The sequence below is a fragment of the Rhododendron vialii genome, chromosome 8a (genome assembly GCF_030253575.1).
Source record: "Rhododendron vialii isolate Sample 1 chromosome 8a, ASM3025357v1".
NCBI lineage: Eukaryota > Viridiplantae > Streptophyta > Magnoliopsida > Ericales > Ericaceae > Rhododendron > Rhododendron vialii.
This window is the reverse complement of record NC_080564.1, coordinates 10015342-10037567: the sequence shown is the minus strand read 5'-3', so window position 1 is coordinate 10037567 and position 22226 is coordinate 10015342. Positions and strand designations below refer to the sequence as shown.

Genomic DNA, 22226 nt, shown 5'->3' with positions numbered 1-22226 from the left:
CCCCTAACCGTCGAACCAAAAACAAGAGAAATCACAGACTCATCACCGACCATCGGCTACAAAAGTATCACAGATGCCAAAACAAGATATATGTTACTTTCCAACCAAAAAAAAAAAAAAAGACCAGCAGGTTGCACCAAAATGAGATCTGCAGAAACAGCAGGACCGTAGTCATACCATTTCCCTGTGATAGCAGCAGGGACGGAGCTAGAAATTTCATCACGCAGGGGCGATCATGCATGCGAGAAAAAAATATAAATATGCATGCATAATCATGTAAATACATTAAAACTCAAAATAACGTAAATAAATAAATCAGTTTAACTAATGAGATCAATCTTGATGTATGTGTCTTGTTTTTCTTTTATTAATTGTTCATCTTCTTCTTTTTCATTCATCATAACTGGACGAATTCGGTATATGGGCTTTCATGTTACTTAATTTTACCAGTCAAAAAACAAAGAATTAGTAGAAGTATAGAATAGCAATTGGGGAAAGACATACCTACAACTTAAATTTCACAAAAATTACTTAGGATTTCCAAAATTTCTTCTCCTCGATCCATCACTATTTTCTCGAAATTGCCTTTGAAGTCTTAACATTTGGGGATGTTTGTGCCAAGAGAGAGGGGGGGGGGATTTGGTGTGCCATTGAGATTTTAGGGTAAAAATAAATAAAACTCTAAAACGCTAAACCCATCTAACGAAAGGTGGAAGTTTATTACTTGAAGAATATTCACAATATTAATCCTATAGTTCTATTTTTTGTTATATTTTAACCTTAGCTTTTAGTAATTAATGTTGGTATCTTCGTATTTCAAAGATTACTATTATATTTTTTTTTCCAAATTCTACACAGGGCTGAGCCTATATACTTTCATAGGATTTTTTTTTACATATAATGATAGTGTTTCTTTTTCTTCTTGCAGGGGCGACCGCCCCTACTGGCCCCTCCCTGAATAGCAGCATTTGCAAGGGTCATTCCTTGTGTGATTGGGCATTTACGGAAGTTGATTGCATTGAACGTTACAATCTTTGAATTTCTGAAAGTGATAATACACACTGACTAGCTAGCTAGGCCGGTGGGAAGCACGTGCTACCCCATGTAGATCCGAGAATAATTTTGTTTGTTCTCGTTTAAAGGGAATGAATATTACCCTTCCTGTGATTTGTAGGAATTTTGTATGGAACCGAGTCATGGTGAACTTGTGAATCCATTTAGTAACTCATAATACAAGAGACTACATGCATAATAATATCTTCCCCAGTGGTATTATTTAATCTAGACATTTGAAATTCTCTCTCTTTATTGACAGGGAAAAAAAATAATCCTGTCACCTTAATTCGATTCATTTTTTCATTCCACGCAAATGAAACAAAGTACAACTAATCCAATATTATCCAAAATCTTATCTTTAATCCAAGGGCCCCACGTGTTCCCTTCATTGTAGTACTATTCATAGTCCAGCAGCTTTCATTAATCCTTCGAAAGCTCAAGCATCATATACGACATCAGTGTCGTACCCATCTAATTCCACGCTTCAGTGTCGTATCCATCTAATTCCACGATTACCTAATTTGTTTTGACGTAATTGTTTGAATACAGATCACAATTTTTGTAATTTGAGATGATACATGCACGCCAATACCATAGCATTGAAAAAATGCGCAAAAAACTCTCATGTTTTAGTCAAAGTTCTATCCAAAACACAAAGCGAGAAAGACCGATCAAAAGGACTCTTGCCAAATTTTTATTTATTTTTAAACAGCGAACCAAAAAATTTATTGATAAGAAAAAAGAATTACAAAGCAAAGTTCAAGTTAGCAAGAAACCAACAGAGCATCCAAAGGGCCAAGTTTAGAACACCAAAGGGATCTAAAAATAGGTATAAATATAACAATGAAGCCCATAAGAAATTCAAAACCCAAATACAACAATTAAACCCAAAACACCGAAATTCAAAAACTAAAAGGCATAACCCATAGAAAACATAGGCCTGGCCGGAGACTAACCCATAGACAACATGAGCCAGCCTAAAAAGCATTCCTACCCACCACCAACCGTAGCCACCTGGAGTGAGACGGGCCGCTGCCACCACCGTCCCCGAAGCCCGAAAAACAAACCCCTATTGCTACCCAGGAGAACGGCTCGACCACCCCATCACAGGCCGCCCCACCACAACCCACCCACAGCCACCAACACCACCCAACACAGCAACAATCCACCACTACGACGACTCAACCTCCACCAGCCAAAAGCTGCCACCCAAAATACGACACTGACGCGTGGAATTAGATGGATACGACACTGATGTCGTATATGATGCTTGAGCTTTCGAAGGATTAATGAAAGCTGCTGGACTTAGATGGAGTAACAATGAAGGGAACACGTGAGGCCCTTGGATTAAAGATAAGATTGAATAATATTGGATTAATTGTACTGTGTCTCATTTGCGTGGAATGAAAAAATGAATCGAACTGCGAGGACGAATGCCAAATCGGGGTTCTCGGTGGCAAGGACTCACGCGATGGCTTAGGGCCGTAAACGAATCGAGCAGCTCGTGAGCTTGGCTTGGTCTGGCTCTGCTCATTTAGTAAACGAGCCGAGCTCGAATTTTCGGCTCGTTTACTGAACGAGTCAAGCGAAGCTCGGTTCGTTCGACAAAAGCTCGACCCGTTAAAGGAGGCTCGGCTCGATTAAAAAGGTTTGTTTAGTAAATGACTAAGCTCGGCTCGTTAAGGCTTGAGCCGAGCTCGAGCTCGCCGAAGCTCGATTCGGGTCAGGTCGTTTACACCCCTACGCGACGCCCAACCACCAGCCACCGCCGCACCTAGTCGTTAGGCACAGAACTAGAAACTCCCAGATGTAGAATCCGGTGGCTGAACGGAGGAAGGAAAGGAGGACGACAATAGAGGGTTCACTAAAATTGATTACAAAACTAGCAACCTTTTGCATAGTGCATGTCTATTATGACATGCGATGCGACACAATGAGTCCGTTTGATTAGCGAGATAATAGTTGAAAATGAAAGAAAGAAAAAAGAAATATATACTTTTTTTTGCGTTCACTTAGGAAGAATATCCTAAAAAGTGGTAGAAAGTGAACTTTCCTAGACAAGCTTCTAAGGGTATCCACAATGCTATAATAAAAAAATAGATAAACAATAATTGCCACATCAGCTTTTGAATATTCATTTAAGAGATTGTTAAGATTAGCAATATAAAAGTTCACAATGACATAATCAAAATTAGATAATCAAAACTTGTCTCATCACATTTTTAAACTACAAAAAAAAAAAAAAAAAACTACAAACCATAAACATAGAAAATATTTTTTTTTTCAAAAAATAGTTTTAAACTAATAAAAGTTAAATCAAAAATAGTTTTTGAATTTTTTTTTTTTAAAATAACTTTTGTGTAACTACAGCTTTTGAAAAATAGTTTTTATATAAAAAAAAGGTTTAAAAAAACAGTTTCCAAAACAAAACAGTGTTTTCAAACAAAGTACAATTTTTTTTTTGTATAAATACTATTTTTGAAAAACAATTAAAAAATAGTTTTTTAGTAAACTATTTTGTTTGAAAACATTGTTGAGAGAGAGAGAGAGAGAGAGAGAGAGAATATGAGGGTTCACTAAATTTGATTATTGACAAAAGATTGCTAGTTTTGGTTATCCAAAGCCTAGATGATAAGTGATCACCCATTCCACATCCAAGCAATGTTTAACATCCCCCTCATGGGCAGCTGCGTCTGAGGTCCGTCACGTGTGGCTTATCGTTGTGAAACATTTTTACTGGTCTATCATCGTGGGGTGTGAATTATGAATTTTATGTAATGTTTGGTGGAACGGGTCTCGCTCTGATACCATGTGGAAACCTTATAACTAACTCAAGACCAATTGACGATGAGTGGAGAGATCCCAAATGTCCCAGATGATAAGTGATCACCTATGCCACACCCAAGTAATGTTTAACAGTGAGCCATATTTTGCACAAACATTACTCCCTCCGTCCCTTATTTAGAGTCCAGTATTCTATTTTGGGCTGTCCTTTAATAAGTGTCATTTTGTAAAATTGGTGGGTAAAAGTTGGTACATTGTCTATTTTGTCTCTAAAAGTATATTCCATTTTGAAAAGTAAGTGAGTAAAAGTGTAATGATGATGGGTAAGTAGGAAAAGTGGAGGAAAAAGTTGATGTGAAAGGTATAATGATGATGTCTTTTTAATTAGTTAGAGTTACAAAGCAGGACACTTAAAAAGGAACGGACGGAGTATTAATTTTAGAAACCTATTACTTTTAATTATGTCATTGTGGATACTCTAAAGCATGAGAGCTTGTTTTACTTTTTGTCACAAAATGTGTAGAAAATCTTATTTTCTCGAGAAAATCAATAATAATTACTCTTACTTCTTTATCCTCTTCCCTCCCCATTTTCTCTTTTAATTTTAGCAATTTTATTCCTTCCAAACAAGGAAATCTTATTTTCTCTACTAGTATTTTCTTGTAAAACTTCCATTCTAATCAAACGGATGTGAAAAAAGGATAATTTTTCTTTTTCTTTTCTTTCACTTCACTTTCTATCATTTTCACTTTCTATTTTATTTTTCTCTCTAAACAAACGAACTCTATAGCTAGTGATGAGAGAAAATTGATGAAGTTAACATTGTACCACGAAATTAAGATTCAAATTGTTTTTATGTTGTGTGTTAAGGACCATGTAGTAACCAACTGAGGCTAGCTCAGTTGACTAGAACTTTTGTATCTCACTTGGAGGTCAGAAGTTTGAGTCATCCCACCTACATGTGGGTATTCTTTCCTTTGTATTTGTTGGAGTTATTTAATTTATTCCCTTAACGGAGCTTACAGTTAAGTTGGACTTATCATGTTAGTTCAGTTTTTGGGTTTGGTTATCTCGTAGACTCTCATCCAATAGATGTAGTGTCCCGTAATTTGTACTTTGTAATTCATAGATGATATAATAATCTCTCCTACCGATTGACGGAAAAAAAAAGAAAAAAACATGTATGTTCGACATTGTTGTACTCCTTGGAATATATACTAGCATCTCCAATGGTTCAAAAGAAAAACAACATTAAAAAAAAACCGACTTGGGTAACGGTCAAAAAGTTTCTTGTTCAAAATGTGTTGCACGTCGCTGACTTTTTCGGCATTAGGCTCCAATTGCCAATTGGGCTGTGGTCTTCATCCTTCTAAACTTAATTTTCTTCTTCGTTTTGTATTTTGTTCGGCTTTTTCAAATTTTTATTAGATTCGTGTGATATTTTTAGATTAATCATCAATCTCGACGAGAGGAGTCTAAAAAATACAAAATTATGACTGAAAGCAAAAAAAAATTTACTAAAGACGGAAAAAGTTCAAACAGATGTCTCTTATTTGTCTAAAGTGCCGTCTTATTTGAATTTTTCAACATCAATCCATATTTTTATACTTTTTGAGACGAACGATAACCCTAAAAATTACACCAAATAGCTAAAGAACAATTTACAAAGACTAAAAACTACCGAAATAAGTTTCAGACTTATCTATCTATCTATCAATATCCTATAGGAATGTGTGTGAGCCTCACAAGCCTCTAAACCCACCTTCCTAATTTTTTGGATTTTAATTTTTTCTAAAAAATAATAACCTAAACCCTCGGATCTAATTCTCTAGACCAACACCTGTACCACCCACATTTCTAGGGTGGGCTAAGCTCCACCCACTACCTATGTATACTTGAATGCTACTCTCAAGTCTGCCCCCCATGTTGCCCATTTGAAAGCCAAAAAAAATAAAGTTTTTTTTTTGGAACGGGAGTTGGCTCCAAGTTTGCCCACACCACTTATTTATATATATTTCCACCTTTTTTTTTATGAGTGTTGCTACAGGGACCGAATTGGGGGACCGAATTCGGACCGACGGCCGCCGGCGGGCCGTCTCCGGCCACCGGACGGCCGATCCGAGCCGTCCAAAAATTCTAAAAAACAAAACCGAGGGGCCCCACGCGGGAATCAACGTCATCCGAGGTGTGTAGGGTGCTTGATCGGAGCACCCATTTTCGTGTGTATATGTATAAAAACACGAAAAGGGGTGCTCCGATCAAGCACCCTACACACCTCGGATGACGTTGATTCCCGCGTGGGGCCCCTCGGTTTTTTTTTTTAGAATTTTTGGACGGCTCGGATCGGCCGTCCGGTGGCCGGAGACGGCCCGCCGGCGGCCGTCGGTCCGAATTCGGTCCCCCAATTCGGTCCCTGTAGCATTTTTGTTTTTTTATAGGCATATATATTCCCACCTCCAAACTCTAATAGTAAATCCCACATTCTTTAGAATTATCATTGCACACAATTCAAACATTCATCCCGACTGATGAAAACATTTCTAATATTCGTCCCCCACTAATAATTTCTATTATCAATCTCACTCCATGGTTTGTTGCAAGAATTTGTTCATGGAAATTTAAGCAGCAAGTTCGGTTTCATTTTTCACGAGAATTTGTTTGTGGATTTTCGAGTACCAATTTGTATGGGTCTAATTATTACGTGAATTTGTTCATGAAGCAAATACCATTTGCTCAAAGGTCGGTTTCCATTTCCAAACTACGTACCTACGCATTTACAAAGTTTTGACACGGTGCTAGCTAGGCATGTATTTGGCTGTGTTCTTCAGCTAGTATATTTGATTTAGTTCTTCGGCTCCATGTACCTGTATTCTTCGTCTCCATTTGCTACGAGAAGTTTGTCAGCGTAATTTTAAGTATGCTCCATTTGTTCCAAGAATTTGTTCAAAGATTTTTTAGCACCAAGTTCAGCGAGAATCTGTTCATGGATTTTTTGGTACAAGTTTGATTAATTGTTATGAGAATTTATTCACGTAGAGCATACCAAGGTTGGTTTTAATCTCCAAACTACCTACGCATGTAATTACTTCTTCTTCTTTTTTATTAGCGTTGTGCCCGTTCGATGCACAAGAAACAAAAAAAACCATCAACATAAACCCCATTTTTTCTATTGTTCCGTGCATTGAACGGGCACAACGCTAGTAAATTTACAATAGTGAAAAATAAGTGGATATAAACTTGTAGTATCAATATGGAACTCATAACTTCTGTGAAGGAATTCATATATAATACATGCCCATAAATCCACGACATCAACACTAAATTTTTAATATTTGTATGTTACTATATGAGTTTTTATCTTGATTATGTTTTATTTTTTTATCGGCAAAAAAGGATTTTTATTAATCATTGGAAGCGTTACAACGATTAAAAGGGATTCGAACTTGAAAAGGCATCACAACAGACAAGTCTAACATCCCAACGAAGTTGGCACGCCAGGCCCCGACAATCGCGGGCATCTTGAACCTCCGAGATAGAGTTGGCAAATGTTATGAACTTCTATGTGCAAATTAATGTTATGCATTTAAGGGGATTTAAAAGATTGCAGGTACACTCTCAAACAGAGATATACTGTACCATTTCCAGGTTAAAGATAGTGTATTTAATTACAATCCAATTTTTATACGGAGTAAGTTTTTCATCATTTCATTAACTTAAATGAAAAAACGGAAACCCATATATGTACATAGGAAATGAAAAACATTAAGACAAGCTTCAAATTAAAGATAAAAATACTCTCCTAGTGCTACTGGTTGCTAAAACTCCACGTACACCTCAACTGGGACTGATCCATGAATTCTCCGACGTGGGGGCGCCAAATTTTTCAAACCTTGAACAAAAATTTATAATCAAGCACAATAAAACAAAAATAGACTTCATCATATGAAAAAAAGTTCATGATTTGTATGTTTAATTTCAAATTGAAGTTCCTAAACATAAGGACAAAAACCATAAAAAAAAAAAAAAAAAAAAATCCAAATAACCTAAGAACACCCATACCCGGCCCACACCGAATAGCTCTTCCCTAGTCATATAATCCTTCAAAATATCATGGGCTCTCGCACTCAATCATCGCATTGCGCTTACGCTCTCAATTCTTGTTCTCGCTAATTTTAGTACTTTGAGATGAAACTTATAGACGCTTTCACGCTTGCGCACACGCATGCAGATTAGGCTATTTTCCCATATATAGCCCTCATCTTTAACCTGATGTTTGCACTCCCCAATACGCCCATACCGAATGGTGTGTGTCCTTCCAAAGCCCAGTAGTGTTACCTGCAAATAAAATATATATATATATATATATATATATACATCCATCTGTTATTCAACCAAAAACATTAGTAATTTGATTAATTTGGCACCAGTACAGTACTGCATAGATAAAATTGATAGTATCTGATTGGTTGAAAATTCTTAATTAGGGCCTATTCAAGTAAAGCCCAACTTATTAATCTCGATTGGTCGGCTGTTTGGTTGAAATTCTAGCTTAGGGCCTAGTCAAGCTCAACTGATCATCTGGAAGAGTTGAATGGTAAAGTATTATTTTTCTTTCTTTTGGGAAACATATCCAACGTACAAATTTGTATTTTTAAGCACAGTAATTTAGAAAAATGCACATACGTAAAACCGCACGCCATTTAGAGAGGTAAACAAAGTATGCAAAGTACATAAATATTCAACAAATTAGCTAGAGAAGTTAGTAAATATTCAAATCTTGACTAAGTTTTAATAGTTTCTTAATCTTTGTATTTGATGGAATTCTTGTAAGTGCCGGATGACTTATTAATTTGTTGACAATAGAATCAAAGCTATAGCCCCAAAAGCGGCATGCGAATATAATTAAGAAAAATACATGGCGGCCGGTACCTGGTCCTTCTCTCACTAATTAAAAATTCCATCAATTAGACCAGAAGTGTCACGCTATTCGTAATTAATTAATGCAGGGTATCTGTCCCTCCTTAATTTGGTAATCAATTACGCAATACATAACGCCGTTATTATTATAAGGTGGCTGTACCCCCACTTGATATGATCTCACATGGCCTTAATTAAGCTACTTAATTGATTATGTTGTTTCTGTACGTTTGTTTATTCGGTATATATATATATCAAGGAGCTAGGTAATTAACAATAACGCTTACATCTCCCTCCTCTTAAAAATCAGCTCAGCTGGATAGATCGATCGATGTCGAAAACTGATAAATCGGTTCCTTTAATTTTTACTTCAGAATTTTGGGCTGTGAATGAGCACTTTGCTGCATGTTAATAGTACTATAATGTTGGGATATCTCCACTTATATAAACGGTTAAGTGTTCTGTTGGATATAAAGCTTCTACACTTGCTAACCGAGAAGAACATAACCTCAAGGGGTTGGCCTACTGGTCTCGATTAAGACCTAAGATTTAAGATTTGCTCTCTCCTAAAATCTCATATTCGAAACCTCTCAGGTTCTATTAATAACTGAGATTTAAGATTTGGGATCAATTTATATAGAATTTTGCCCTGGCTTTAATTGGTACACCTTGCAAGTGCGCAGGGGAATTGGTCCCCTAAAGTTAGTCATAAGCTGGTCTGGACACCTGAGTTATAAGAAACTATGAACAACTTGCAAATTTTCCAATTAATTAATTAGACGTGGCATTTTGCATTGTAGAACGCAGGATATCTGTCCCCCCTCTGGTAATCAACTAATAACATGACTTTTTAGTTAAGGTGGTTGTAGGCCCACTTGATATGAACACGGTCTTAAACTAATTTATTATTATTTGTTGATTATATTTTGTTTCTGTTTCTTGAATCCGTATCAAGAATATTGAAATCAAAGAGTTGATTACTAGATTTTAACGAATCTAACGACTGTGATCTTCTAAAAATGATTAATTATTTTCTGATGAAGAGAAAAAGTCAGGGCCTCTTTTTATTAAAAAAAATATGGAGGAATCCGAGACATTAAAAAACCAAAATACGGAGTAAAAAGTACTCCCTCCGTCCCAAATTGAATGTCAATTTTTGATATCCGCGTCAATTTCAACTCCTTATATCTTTCAATATGGATCTCAAAATATATGCAATATGGATATTGTTTGATAGTTTTCGATTAGTTCTATTATACAAAGTTTTCAAACTCATGAAAAACATTATAAATTGAAAGATATAAGAGATGAAAAATGGCACGGGTTTTAAAAATTGTCATTCTTTTTAGGACGGAGGAAGTAGTATCTATCTGAAACAGACCCAAATGGACTTTGTATGCGGTGGTAAATCTGTACCATTAACCTTTCTTAAAATCAACCATGCAAACAACTCTTACGAATCAATATACTGGTGTTTCTTTGGAAATATAGTAGTAGAATTTTATGTGCTAGGGTTGCCATTATGTTTATTTTGAATAATAGAATTTTTTTGCCTAGCCTGCCATCATTTCGAAATAACCAAAGAGGACTATGCCAAAGCTTTTGATTATGACGTTCCTATTTTAAAACGGGAAAAAAAAAATACAGTATCTAGAAGAATTAGTCTAATTGGCTCTTGGGTCAAGAAGGATGCCGATCTGGTGGTGGGAATATGTTACTTTGTGGATATATTGTCTCCCGCGTGCGGAATTTTTTATATCCCGAGCTAAGACGCATGTCAATCATCACTGTCTACGTAATTGAAGGAATGAACATAGGAGCCCAAGGAACGAGTTCAATTTTGTTTACTAACTTTTTTTAGAGTGAGTGAACATTGCCCACTATGTCCCCGGTCTTATTTTGATGATCGAAACGGATCATCTCTTATTTTGACTAACCCTGTAAAAAATCAATGCAATTGGATATTGGGAATTGTTTGTTTAAATCGCACAATATTTTTCATATCAGATTCTTGTCAAATGGGTGTTCTTGATTAGTTTCTTGCCAATCGTAGGTTTAGATCTCGGATTGGGCAGATGACTGTTCTTTGAACACGATACTGGTTCAAGATTAATGAAAGTTTTTGCCGTTCAAAGAAAAAAGATTCTTGTCACATGTTTAAAATGAAAATTAGGTGATTTTATCAAGCATTTACTGATACCAGCTTGAGCTACTTTTTGCAGAAGAGTTAAAATATCATGTTCAAAGAGATGAACTGTTCCGATCATCGACATAGGACCGGGAACATGGTGTGGGTGAACAAAATTAAATTCCTAAGAAATGGAGGAAGTTATAGTGCAAAGAGTGTGTATCATAGCAAGGTTACATAACTTTTTTCTTTTCTATTTAGTTATATATTTTCAGTTTAATTTTATAAAAAAAAATCTATGGCACTACCCCTACAAGTTCCTAAAGTGAAAAAAAAATTCTTAAAACTCCTATATGTGTGGAAATATTCCAGAATTTCAGCTTATCAATCAATTTTTCTGTCGTGTGGATAACATTAAACATTGGTGAGAAAGGGTTCATTGAAGGAAAACGGGAAAAACACGACATGATGTTGATACACATGTCAAGCATCTGAGCCAGTTTGCCCACAACTTAACTATTTTTTCGGTGAAAGATTTCACGGGCCACAAGGCTCGATTAAAATTGGGACAATGATCATTGTGAACCGGCTCCACAAAGATTCATTACACCTTTCGAACTTAAGTCATTTGAGAGAGCATGCAAACCACACTGATCAAGACCTTAATTGTAACAGTGCACCGGTAAAATTAAGAACTGGACAAAAGTAATAGCTGTACAAAGTTGGAGCCATAACTTGCTAATTAAACGACACTAATCAACCCAAGGGTTGGCCTAATGGTCAAAATTTAGGACTTAGGAGTTTGCTCTTTCCAAAAGTTTCAGATTCAAAACCTCCACTACAAGAAATTCAAGATCTCCCAGCGGTTTTTTTTGCAACGGTTGAAAAAACCATCGGTATAGATGGTGTATAGCAACGGTTTTCATGTGACCGTTAGTAGATTATAACACTATAGCAACGGTTTTCATTAACCGTTACTAAAAACTGGACTATAGCAACGGTTTTCATTAACCGTTACTATAAACTGGATTATAGCATCGGTTTTCATTTACCGTTGGTAGAAACCGGATTTTTAAAAAAACGATTAAAAAAATCCCGTTAGTTAGTATAAATATTAAAAGGTGTATGATTTTTCACAAGTTATGGGCTAGCACAGTTGGTTCGCGCACACGCGCGCACACGCGAGGTCGGAGGTTCGATTCTCAGGAGGAGCAAGAATATTTCGCCCGCCATGTAGGCTGCCACGTGGGTGCCACGTCAGCGCCATGCGGGCAACATGTGGCTGCCATGTCAATGCCACGTGGAGGCTTACGTCACACAATGGTTGGTTTTTAAAAAAATGAAAATTGCCTTTAGCAATGGTTATAAGCGTTGCTAATGAAACCGTTGGTAAAAAAAATCTGTACCAACGCTCGTCAAAACCGTTGCTATACCTCTATAGCAACGGATATATTGCAACGGTTTGGCCGACGGTTCTCCAACCGTTGGTATAGCCTAAACGGGTCTCTACCAACGGTTTTTGGGTTTTTTGGCAACGCTTTCGACGTTGCTATAGAACGATTTTCTTGTAGTGCTCTCAGGTACTATCAACTAGGGGTGATAAACGAGCTAGCTAAACGAGCCGAGTAGGTAGTTGATCAAACTTGGTTTGAAAATTTAACAAGTTTCAAAAATATGTTCGAGCTTAGCTCATTTGTGAGACGAGTCAATCTCAAGTGGCTTAAATTTTTTATACATAATAAGTCGAACGTCGCACGAGCCGAGTAGTATCTTGTTCAAGCACAAACCAATATTGAACAAGCTTTTAACGAACAAACACGAGCTCAGGCTCGAGTAACTTGGTTCGTTTAGCAGCCCTACTATCAACTCCTTTGGGGCAAGTCCATATGGAGTTTTGTTTTGGCTTTAATTGAGCTCCCCGCATGATTGCGGTGGGATTGAACTCCCAGAATTAGTTGATTTGCGCTGCATACGTAAGGTGGCCCGATCCTGACTCTAATTCCTCCCTCCATGTATCTCCGTTATTCCTCGTGAATAAAATCAACAAAATTTCACTGTCAATGGAATATCAAAGTACCAACAATCCATCTTTGAGAGAGCATCACTCCTAGAAATTCCATCTCCTTGGCCCAGCCACTACAATCCATCTTTCTGTTCTTGTTCTTGTTCCTAATTTTCTTTTCTGTTTTTTTTTTTTTTTGAACTGGTTCTTGTTCTTGTTCTTTGTTTTTTTTTTTTTTGGTTCGACATGTGAAAACTTTTTATATATATCCGTTTAAAAACTAATTGGCAATGAATAGATAGGTCCCAACATTATATTAAGTGATCACTCATCCACTCGATCCCATGCAAGCAATGTGAGACTATAATAGGAGTATTTCCTTAACACAGCGATTAGGAAGTGTCCGAGCTAACATATACACACCTTGACTATTCCCTTCTCCATTCCGGTCAAAGGCAGGTCATCCATATGAGATTTAGGGATTCACAAGATATTTCTCTCTTGCGGCTTGGCTCCAAGAGGTTGTCAGGTTTCGAACTCCGAATATCTGGGTTTATAGCTCTTGCTGCTTGAACTATGTTGTTCTTGTTCTATTTGCTCTGGAGAATTTTTTTCCCTATTTTCCCCAAGCATGTGTAAGTGTAACCTTGACGAAAATGTTGGGATAAAAAAAAAACTTGTGAAAGAAACGCTCCCCATGGGGATCCGGGGTGCTGTAGTGCACCCCTGTGTACTGCATCTGTAAGACAGCCCATAGTCATCGTTCTTATCAACTAACAGTTCAGATTAAAAACAAAATTATTCTAGGGAAGAGTTAAATTCTTCTGGGAAAGAGTTTGTTTTTAATCTAAACCGTCAAAAACACTTTTGGACGGCTATAATGCCAGATTACACACAGCGCACTACAGCATTTCCAATCCCATGGGGTTTGCATGGCCCAAAGTCCTTAATGGGTTGGCTGGGGGAAATGGATCAGGCTTAACTGAGGCGAGGACAACGTAAAACCAGAAGGTCCAGAACGGACGGAAGCCCAGACCCCCTGCTCGTGGGCCGTACTTGTTTTAAATTCATCCAAACAAGACGTGTTTGCTTCCAAAAAAAGAGAAGAAAAAACGGCGGTGCTACGCCCACCATTCTATTTCACCACTCAGTATCTTACCGTCTGTTTTAACAATCAATTATCTGGATTTAAAAAAAAACTTTTCAAGTAATTTTTTTAAAATTCGGACCGTCCAAAATACTTTTGGACAATGAGATAGAGAGCGGTGATGGATAAAAAGAGAGAGAGAGAGAGAGAGAGAGAGAGAGGTGAATTCTGAGCGGTGGGCATAGAGTTTCTCAAGAAAAAAGGTTGTGTCCAAAATCAGGACCGATGATTTTACAGGCCCTACAGGACCGGCACAAATCATTAGTTGTATACCCGGACAACAAGAAAATAAATTATTTAGTAGTCTTGGAACACGATTTAGTGTCAAGATCTTTTCTAGATCCACATGTTTATATGGAACTCTTATATGTAAGAGTGGGCTTCTCACAAACAATATGTGGTTATATAGAAGATTGGTATAAGTCCAAAGAGATTAGTCGATGTGTGCGTAAACTGACTTGAATACGTGAGTTATTAAAAAGGATATAAAAAAGTAGTGCACTACATGACAGTACTCCAAAAGCACGTAACAGTTTTTCATAAATTTAAAAGATGGAAGAGTCAAGTTACAAATTGTGTTGTGGGGCCCGTAGCTTGGTCTTGAGCCTCACATAATTAACTTTCGTTTACGATTATATAATAATTAGATTGGGTTTCTCCTATATATTGTCTATATCGATTAAACAAAATGAAAACCCGAATTTCGAAACAGGTCATTCTCTCCTAAATACATCTTACAAAGTCCATTCATAAAAAAACAATGATTGTATGAAGTATTCGCAAATGCCCAAATTTGGACAAAAAAATCCGGCTCCACCGCCGGATGCGATCCGATATACTGTATCTAGCAGTTTTAATTATCCAGAATGCCTTGGAATTGGAAGCATCTATAACTGTCATTCTCTCTTTTGGTAGGTGAATTGTGTTATATAACTGAGACTAGAGAGAGAGAGAGAGAGAGCTCTCCCAACCTACCATTCAAACACAAAGCAATGCTTGGAGACAGGAATTTCGGTTAGCTACCAGACTATCTCGAAAGTGTATTAGTTGAGTTTCAGACAGCCCACCATATCTTCACTATTTTCCTCAACCCTGCTAGCTAGCTGCTGAAATAAATACCAGTCTCTGTCACTTTGTTACTCGAGTTTCATGCATTCCCCTCCTCGTTGCCAATCTCTGTTGCTGGATATATAGAGCAATTCTTTCTTAAATTGAAATTTGTCGGACCCCGGAATCTCTGTTACCGGCATTGTCGGCGGGCACTTTTTTTCTTCACTGGGTTGGGGAAGAATTAAGCTGATTCAGATTTCGATACTCCACTTTATTTCAAGGTACGTTTGTTTATCTGATTAAGGACACTATGTCTATATGGTTTTGTTGCCAATGGCAAGTTTGGCTTGTGAATATCAGAACAGACTCCTTTGAGCAAAAGCTTTGATTCTAAGGTAAATATGTAGGTATGAGAATAAATTATTTTGTTTCCTCCAAATCAATTACATTATGCCACATCGTCTAAACAATGGTATCAATTAATAGAATATGGCGGCATGGCGCAATGTAAATAATTTCATCTCTATAGGTACTTGAACTAAAATGACTTTGTACCAATGAAGTAGCATTGCTTGCTAATTTATCGATATTTTGAAGCTGTAGCAGGTCAGAATCTTACCTTTTAGATTAATTCCTGAAAAAGTGCTTTGACCCTTGAAAGTGATCTTGCTACCCATGGTAGTATTACTCTTCCCTCAAAAAAGTTGGAGAAATGGACGGATAGTTAGATTTGCTTATTATAGAATAGACTTTGTCGAGCGACTTGTGGGACCCATCAAAAATCCCAAATTGACATTCTTAAAAGTTCATAAGAATATCTGCTGATCATAGAGTAGATTTTATCAAGCGACTTGTAGAACCCATCAAAGATCCCAAATTGACATCCTTAAAAGTCCATCAAGAATATCATTCTAATGAAATTAAGTTGATCGGATATCCATAATTATTTGATCGATTCGTATTTGTGCTAAAGAATAGGCGATTAGTATATGGACCGCTCATTTTAGGGGCCCAAAATAAAGAACTGTATTATGTTATATTTATCCAGTACAACATCCCATACTTCGATTTATCCAGTACTATGACGCCTCATTTTCTTCTCATTTTCTTTTTTTTTTCAGCAGTAAATTCTATCAGTGATGCAAGTAGAGCAAGAATGCAGGGGTGAAACAGAGTCATAAAACATGTCTTCCAAAATTACCACAGACAGTTCACTCAAACTCGAATTGAACATCACACAATATGGCATTCTGACCAGACCTAATCAAGTAAGGCACCATACACATCACTTCTCATGTCGACTCCTTTTCGCGAATTAATTTAACACATGCTGAATTTTTGAACCGAATCCTGCAGGATCTTCGCCTCAGATGGGACATTGTGTTCTCGTTGGTGGTTCGTATGGTTTTATACGTCTCTATATTAGGTACGTTGTTTCGTGATCTGTTACCATCTGATTTAGGTTGTTTGCTCAAGACAGAAATTTCATAGATCAAGTTATAGTTTAGCAAATGGTTATCCAAAATGAAAGCGAACCATATCTAAAATTTTGCTAAATATTGTCAAAAGTTTTACCGAACCAATGGAGATGCTTTTAGTTGACAAGAAAAACGGTACAATAGCAAAATCGTTCCTGCCCGGAGTCCGGACATGATCTATTTTCTGAACTATGGATTATTATCGTCGCATATGTTGCAGTTTTGCTTGTGATAGTTGTCACTCTGATCTTCAAGTATCTGGGGCAATGTGGGAATGACGAGATTGTAGAACGAACGACAACAACCGAGAGTAGCCATTTGACGCCAACCAAGGCGATTTCATTCACGTATGGAACGTGTGATCCAGAAGAAGATCTGGAGTCCGGAAAGCGCAGTAGAAATTCTTCCGATGAGTTGTATGATGGAAAAATATGCATAATTTGCTACGATGAGCAACGGAATTGCTTCTTTGTGCCTTGCGGTCACTGTGCTACTTGCCATGTTTGCGCGCAGAGGTATGCATAAACATTTGAGTCTTATCAATTCGGTTTTTTCCCAAGTAAATTGAGGGACACAAGAAGCCTTACGAAAACTTGTCAATGCAGGATTATCGACGAGGACAGCAAAGCGTGCCCGGTGTGTCGAAGATTCATTCACAGAGTAAAGAAACTTTTCACACCACAAAATCAAAATGTGGCGGATTTTAGTAGGCAGAAAAAAATTGTATCTTTTGAGCGAGCATGAAAAATGTTCGATTAATATCATGTATGTGGACTGTGGCCCCATTCCACAAAGGTTTTTATTTTTTGATTTACGAGACATGTCATTCTCTCACAATACATCACCATTAATTCAAAAAATATTCCGAGTGAGCATGAAAAATGTTCGATTAATATTATGTATGCGGATTGTGGCCCCATTCCGCCAAGGTTTCTTAGTACTTATTTTTTGAATTAATGGTAATGTATTGTAAAAAAATGACATGTATTGTAAATCAAAAAATATATACTTACAAAATAAAAAACCTTAGCAGAACGGGACCGGAGTCAAACTTCTCATGAATGTCTTGTATGAAAGATGTTGGATGTCACCATTGTTTCAGTATTATTTATGCTAGGGTAAGATCCAAAAGATCTCATGCACGCTTCCATTTTTGGAAACTCTAACGTCGAGGATTGCTGACCCTATGTACGAAACTTTCTTGGGCCATAACTTGCAAATTGCTTTGAGCAATGCTATATTAACCACGTTTTGGATATCATGTGATGTGTCGCTATTATATTGATAAAATTTATTTCACTACATGACAAATAGGCAGGGTCGGCTCATACGTTTTAGAGTTCGAAAGCGAACCTCTTGAATGATGCCTTCCTATATTTTTCATACAAAAGTGATTAGAGATGGCAACTCAACCTGCCCCGCCCCGTCCCGATCGGGGCGGGTTTTTGTTGTGTTTTTTGGGGGTCGGGGGAAAATTGATGAAACCCGATCGGGGTAGGGTCGGGTTCGGGTTGACGTTACCCCGTTTGGGTATCCGCCCCGAAATCATTTTATGCATAAAAAACTATTTTTATTCTTGTATTTTTACCCTTAGAACTAAAATACCACATAAAATATTAATTATTTTTCCATTTTCCTTTTAGATAATAGATTTTGGTTAAATCATAAATTTTAATTGTTTGTGCTCACTTATTTTAAAATCTAGATCATATTTTCTCAATAAATAAAAAAAATGAGGGGAAGGGTACGGGGCGGAATGGGTAAACCCGATAGGGTCGGAGTGGGGGTACCCATAAATTACCTTGTCCGGGTTTGGGGTGGGGGCGGGGCTAAATTTTCGGGTCGGATCGGAGTGTGGCAAAACCCGCCCCGCCCCATTGCCATTCCTAAAAGTGATCTAAAAAGAGACTCATAAAAAAAAAAACTCTAATCAAGGCTTCAATCCTCCAATCACCCATGAATTAAAATCAAACGATTCAAAACCCCAAATAATATTATTATATTCATCACCATAAATAGAAAATCCTAAAAATTTTACCAATTAGGTCAACTGCTCAAGATAATAAAAAACTTACTTGGTAAAGGTGGAGAGTTGGAGATGGTAAAAGAGGGGTCTCAAGGAATTCTGTATGCAAGTATTTTTCATCTACGTCGTCGGTCATTGTCTTCCCTCCCCTTTGACTCCTCAAGCCGTCAAGCGTAAAGCATGAAGTGTTTGCTGTTTGCTACGTTTTTTTCTTCTTCTTTTTTGTTCGACCGCGTAATATATCTTCCTGCCGTCCCTTATTATTATTTTTTTTAACGCCTTAGTGTTTCTAATGAGTAATTCCACCATTTAGGTCTATTTTGTGGCTTCTAAATTTCAATTCGGCTTATTTTGTGTAAAGGTGCCTAGTGCAAAATTTTTTTGGACCATATATACATATATATATTTAGGGATCCTAAAATTTTGGGGGCCCTCATTTTTAATTTTTTGGGGGGGCCGGAAGCGCAGGCTTCCCCTGCCTTGGCCATAAGTCGGCCCTGCAAATAGGATATATTCCATGTATACAAGGGTGACACATTATGGCATCTTGTACCCAAATAAGGCACATTATACCAATACGATTCCTAAAACGATAACTCACTACAAGCTAGCTTGTCGGCACTCTGACAGCAATCTTCAAGAAATGATCATCACAATTCGAAGTGGTCATTTTATAGAGTTCACCAAGAACTTTAATTTTGTAAAAAAAAAAAAAAAAGTCAAGTTCATCGGAAATTGATAACTATATAGTCAACATGTGATTATGAAAAATGAACGGTCAGTATGAAGCAGAGAATCAACTGTAAGGCAAATCTCGTTTGATAATATTTTTATAAATTTCCGATTACCTTGATTTTTATGTGCACTTTCCACAAAGTCTAAAAAATTATCGTTAATAGTTTGTTTTTAGTCTGAATCGTTCAAAATATTTTTAGAAGACCAAGATTGGCCTCCATAAACTTTATTTACGAAACCTCTGTAAACATAGATTTTCCCTATAACAAGTGCCCCTGGGGCACAAGTTAAGATGCGATATATGTAGAATATTCACAAGTTAAGGTACAATAAATATGGAAAGTAGAATATATATGAAATATGCACAAATATCACAAGGAAACATTGATGAATGAGTATTTCATGTAATTGATTTGTATATTTTATTCTTAAATGTCCATATTAGTCCAATCTAAATACTTTGTTTAGGAATTAACTAAGAAAATCCCTAAATACTTAGTTTGGCTTTAGTCATTATGCAATGGGCCATTTACATAGGCAGAGGGCTTGTTTAATGGAATTTGATTTATACATTATCTAAAATGATGGAAATCTGTTTTTTTTTTTTGTTGTAAACCATTACTTCATTGACGAGACTTTCTAAATCTTCTTTCTATTAAACATGCGAGAAAAATTTCAAAAAAAAAAAGAAAAGAGAGGAGGGATCCTAACCATTCAACTCATAATGATTATATATTAATAACATTCATGCAAATATACGAAATATACAAATACGGAAAAGTGAGAATAAAAAATAAAAATCAATTACATGAAATAAATGTTTCCTTGTGATTTTTTTTGCATATTTCATATTTATTTCACCTTTCATATTTATGTACATATGAGGTCTGCCCTTTTCAACACAATGTCAATACTTATTACAATATACACGTCCAGCAAACCTACTCCCCTCTTCTAAAACCCTGTTTATTCTCTCTCTCTCTCTCTCTCTCTCTCTCTCTCTCTCTCTCTCTCTCTCCTCCTGCCGCCTTCCCCCCTTAAACCCTGTTTATCCCCCCAACAATGTCCGAACTCCCCCTCAAACCCTGTTCTCCCGCGATCGCCGAGGACGGCGAGAACGACTGCGAATCCAAATTTGACTGGGACTCACGCGGCCTCCAGGATCCCCGTCCGAAATCTGGACGCACTACAAGAAAGTCGGGCTATGCCAGCGGGTGGAATGGTCTGCAAAGTGCTGGTATAACCCAACACGACCTATACCAACGCTTGGGCAATGCGCTGGCGTAGAGGCGCTACTATAGCTCTATGCCAGCGCTTTTTGTGGGCGCTGGTATAAATTTATTTTTGCCAACGCTTTCTTTCCCAGCGATTTTAAGCGCTGGTATAACATAATTTTTACCAACACTATGTTCCCCAGCGGTTGCAAGCACTGGTGTAGACCTAAATGCACCTGGCCACCTCCACACTTTTACCAGCGCCTAAAAGCGTTACTGTAGGTTTAGTTTTTTTTTTTCTGTAAATAAAGAATTACTACTCCAATTTCAGCTACATCCCAACTAGTATAATAAATTATACTAGTCGCTTTCCCGGCCCATCACATATCGGTTCACTAACTTTTTCCAAATAACTCAAAAACCAAAATAATTCATTTTTAATTGGAGAAACTAATACTTCATATATGAAATGTCAAAAGTAGATCCATAACATTATCAACATTTAAAAGTAGATCAAACATGCCAAAATATTACAATCCAACTACATTGCAAAAAGTACATGGAATAGATAATTAATCAAAAGTCGACCATGCCATCCTTTACAAGATCTTCCCGAGATAGCTTTCAAAATGACAAGTTGAAATCATGGTTTTTGCTAGAACGTTCTATTACCTGCAATGCAAATGACGAAGAATAAGAACCAAGTTTATCTTTTAACTCCCATGAAAATTCATTCAAGTAAAAAAGTTGGATAACCACAACTAATAGAAGCTTTAAAACGGAACAAGCCAATGAACTGGACAGTTGCACTGGACACAACAATCAAGGAATGAGCTTCACAACAGGTAGCAGCTTTTGGGCTTCCTATAGCTTCATCCACATGATGCACAAAACACAAAAAATGTAGAAAACTATAGCAGCAGCTAACTGCTAAACAAGAGCAGTGAATAGCAGCAGTAGCGCAATCAGCAATGAGATACACCACTTTGATATGAACAAATGTAACAACAGAAATGCACCACTTGATTTGAACTCCATATGCAGTAAAACAACTGATAGGCAGTCAGAATAAAAACTGTAGATAGGCCGTATAATCAAAACAGCAGCAGCAACAACAAAACATCTTATACAGCGGACATGGGAATAGCAGGCAGCCATATCAGGCAACTACAAATTGGACAACAGGAGCATAACCATAAAACAATCAATAACAACAACAATGAAGAGCAGCAGCAACCAAAAGGGCACCTTATCTACGTATTGGACAAGGGGACACAGCGGGGACACGCCTAAATACGTAATGGACACGCTAGCAACTAATTTTCAGTTTCCAACAATATGAACTCGAATCCCAATTCTTACAACCATATATATTCCAGGCAAATCAGATCAATTTTCAGCCATTAGAGTTCAATTTCAGCATCTACAAGGGTGATTTATGCCTCTAAACAACATTTCCAGCAATTGCAACTGTCATTTCTTGCAAAAGATACAACTATAGACTTACAAGGGTGCTATGATTTCAATTCCTATACAATGTAAGAATGTACCTCAATCAGAATGCACCTCAATCAGAATATTCGATGTCATGACTTGCATGCGATGATCCTTGATGTGCTTGTGGAGAAATATGATCTAGGGAGCCATTGCAACTATCTCGAACCTAAGATATGCAAGGGAAAATTTGCA

The 22226-nt window shown here is 37.1% G+C and overlaps 1 protein-coding gene across 2 annotated transcripts; it reads left to right on the top strand.

Moving 5' to 3' along the window:
- The first annotated feature begins 15010 nt into the window (after positions 1 to 15010).
- On the top strand, positions 15011 to 17597 carry LOC131336184 (E3 ubiquitin-protein ligase APD2-like). 2 transcript variants are annotated; one of them, XM_058371926.1, is made up of 5 exons: positions 15011 to 15365; positions 16206 to 16352; positions 16441 to 16510; positions 16783 to 17077; positions 17168 to 17597. In XM_058371926.1, exons 2-5 carry the CDS (start codon positions 16269 to 16271, stop codon positions 17304 to 17306), a joined length of 588 nt encoding a protein of 195 aa, XP_058227909.1. In that variant the 5' UTR covers positions 15011 to 15365; positions 16206 to 16268; the 3' UTR covers positions 17307 to 17597. The 2 variants fall into 2 exon arrangements, with proteins under 2 accessions (XP_058227909.1, XP_058227908.1); XM_058371925.1 differs by having other exon boundaries at positions 15110 to 15365; positions 16209 to 16352.
- The last annotated feature ends 4629 nt before the right edge of the window (positions 17598 to 22226 follow it).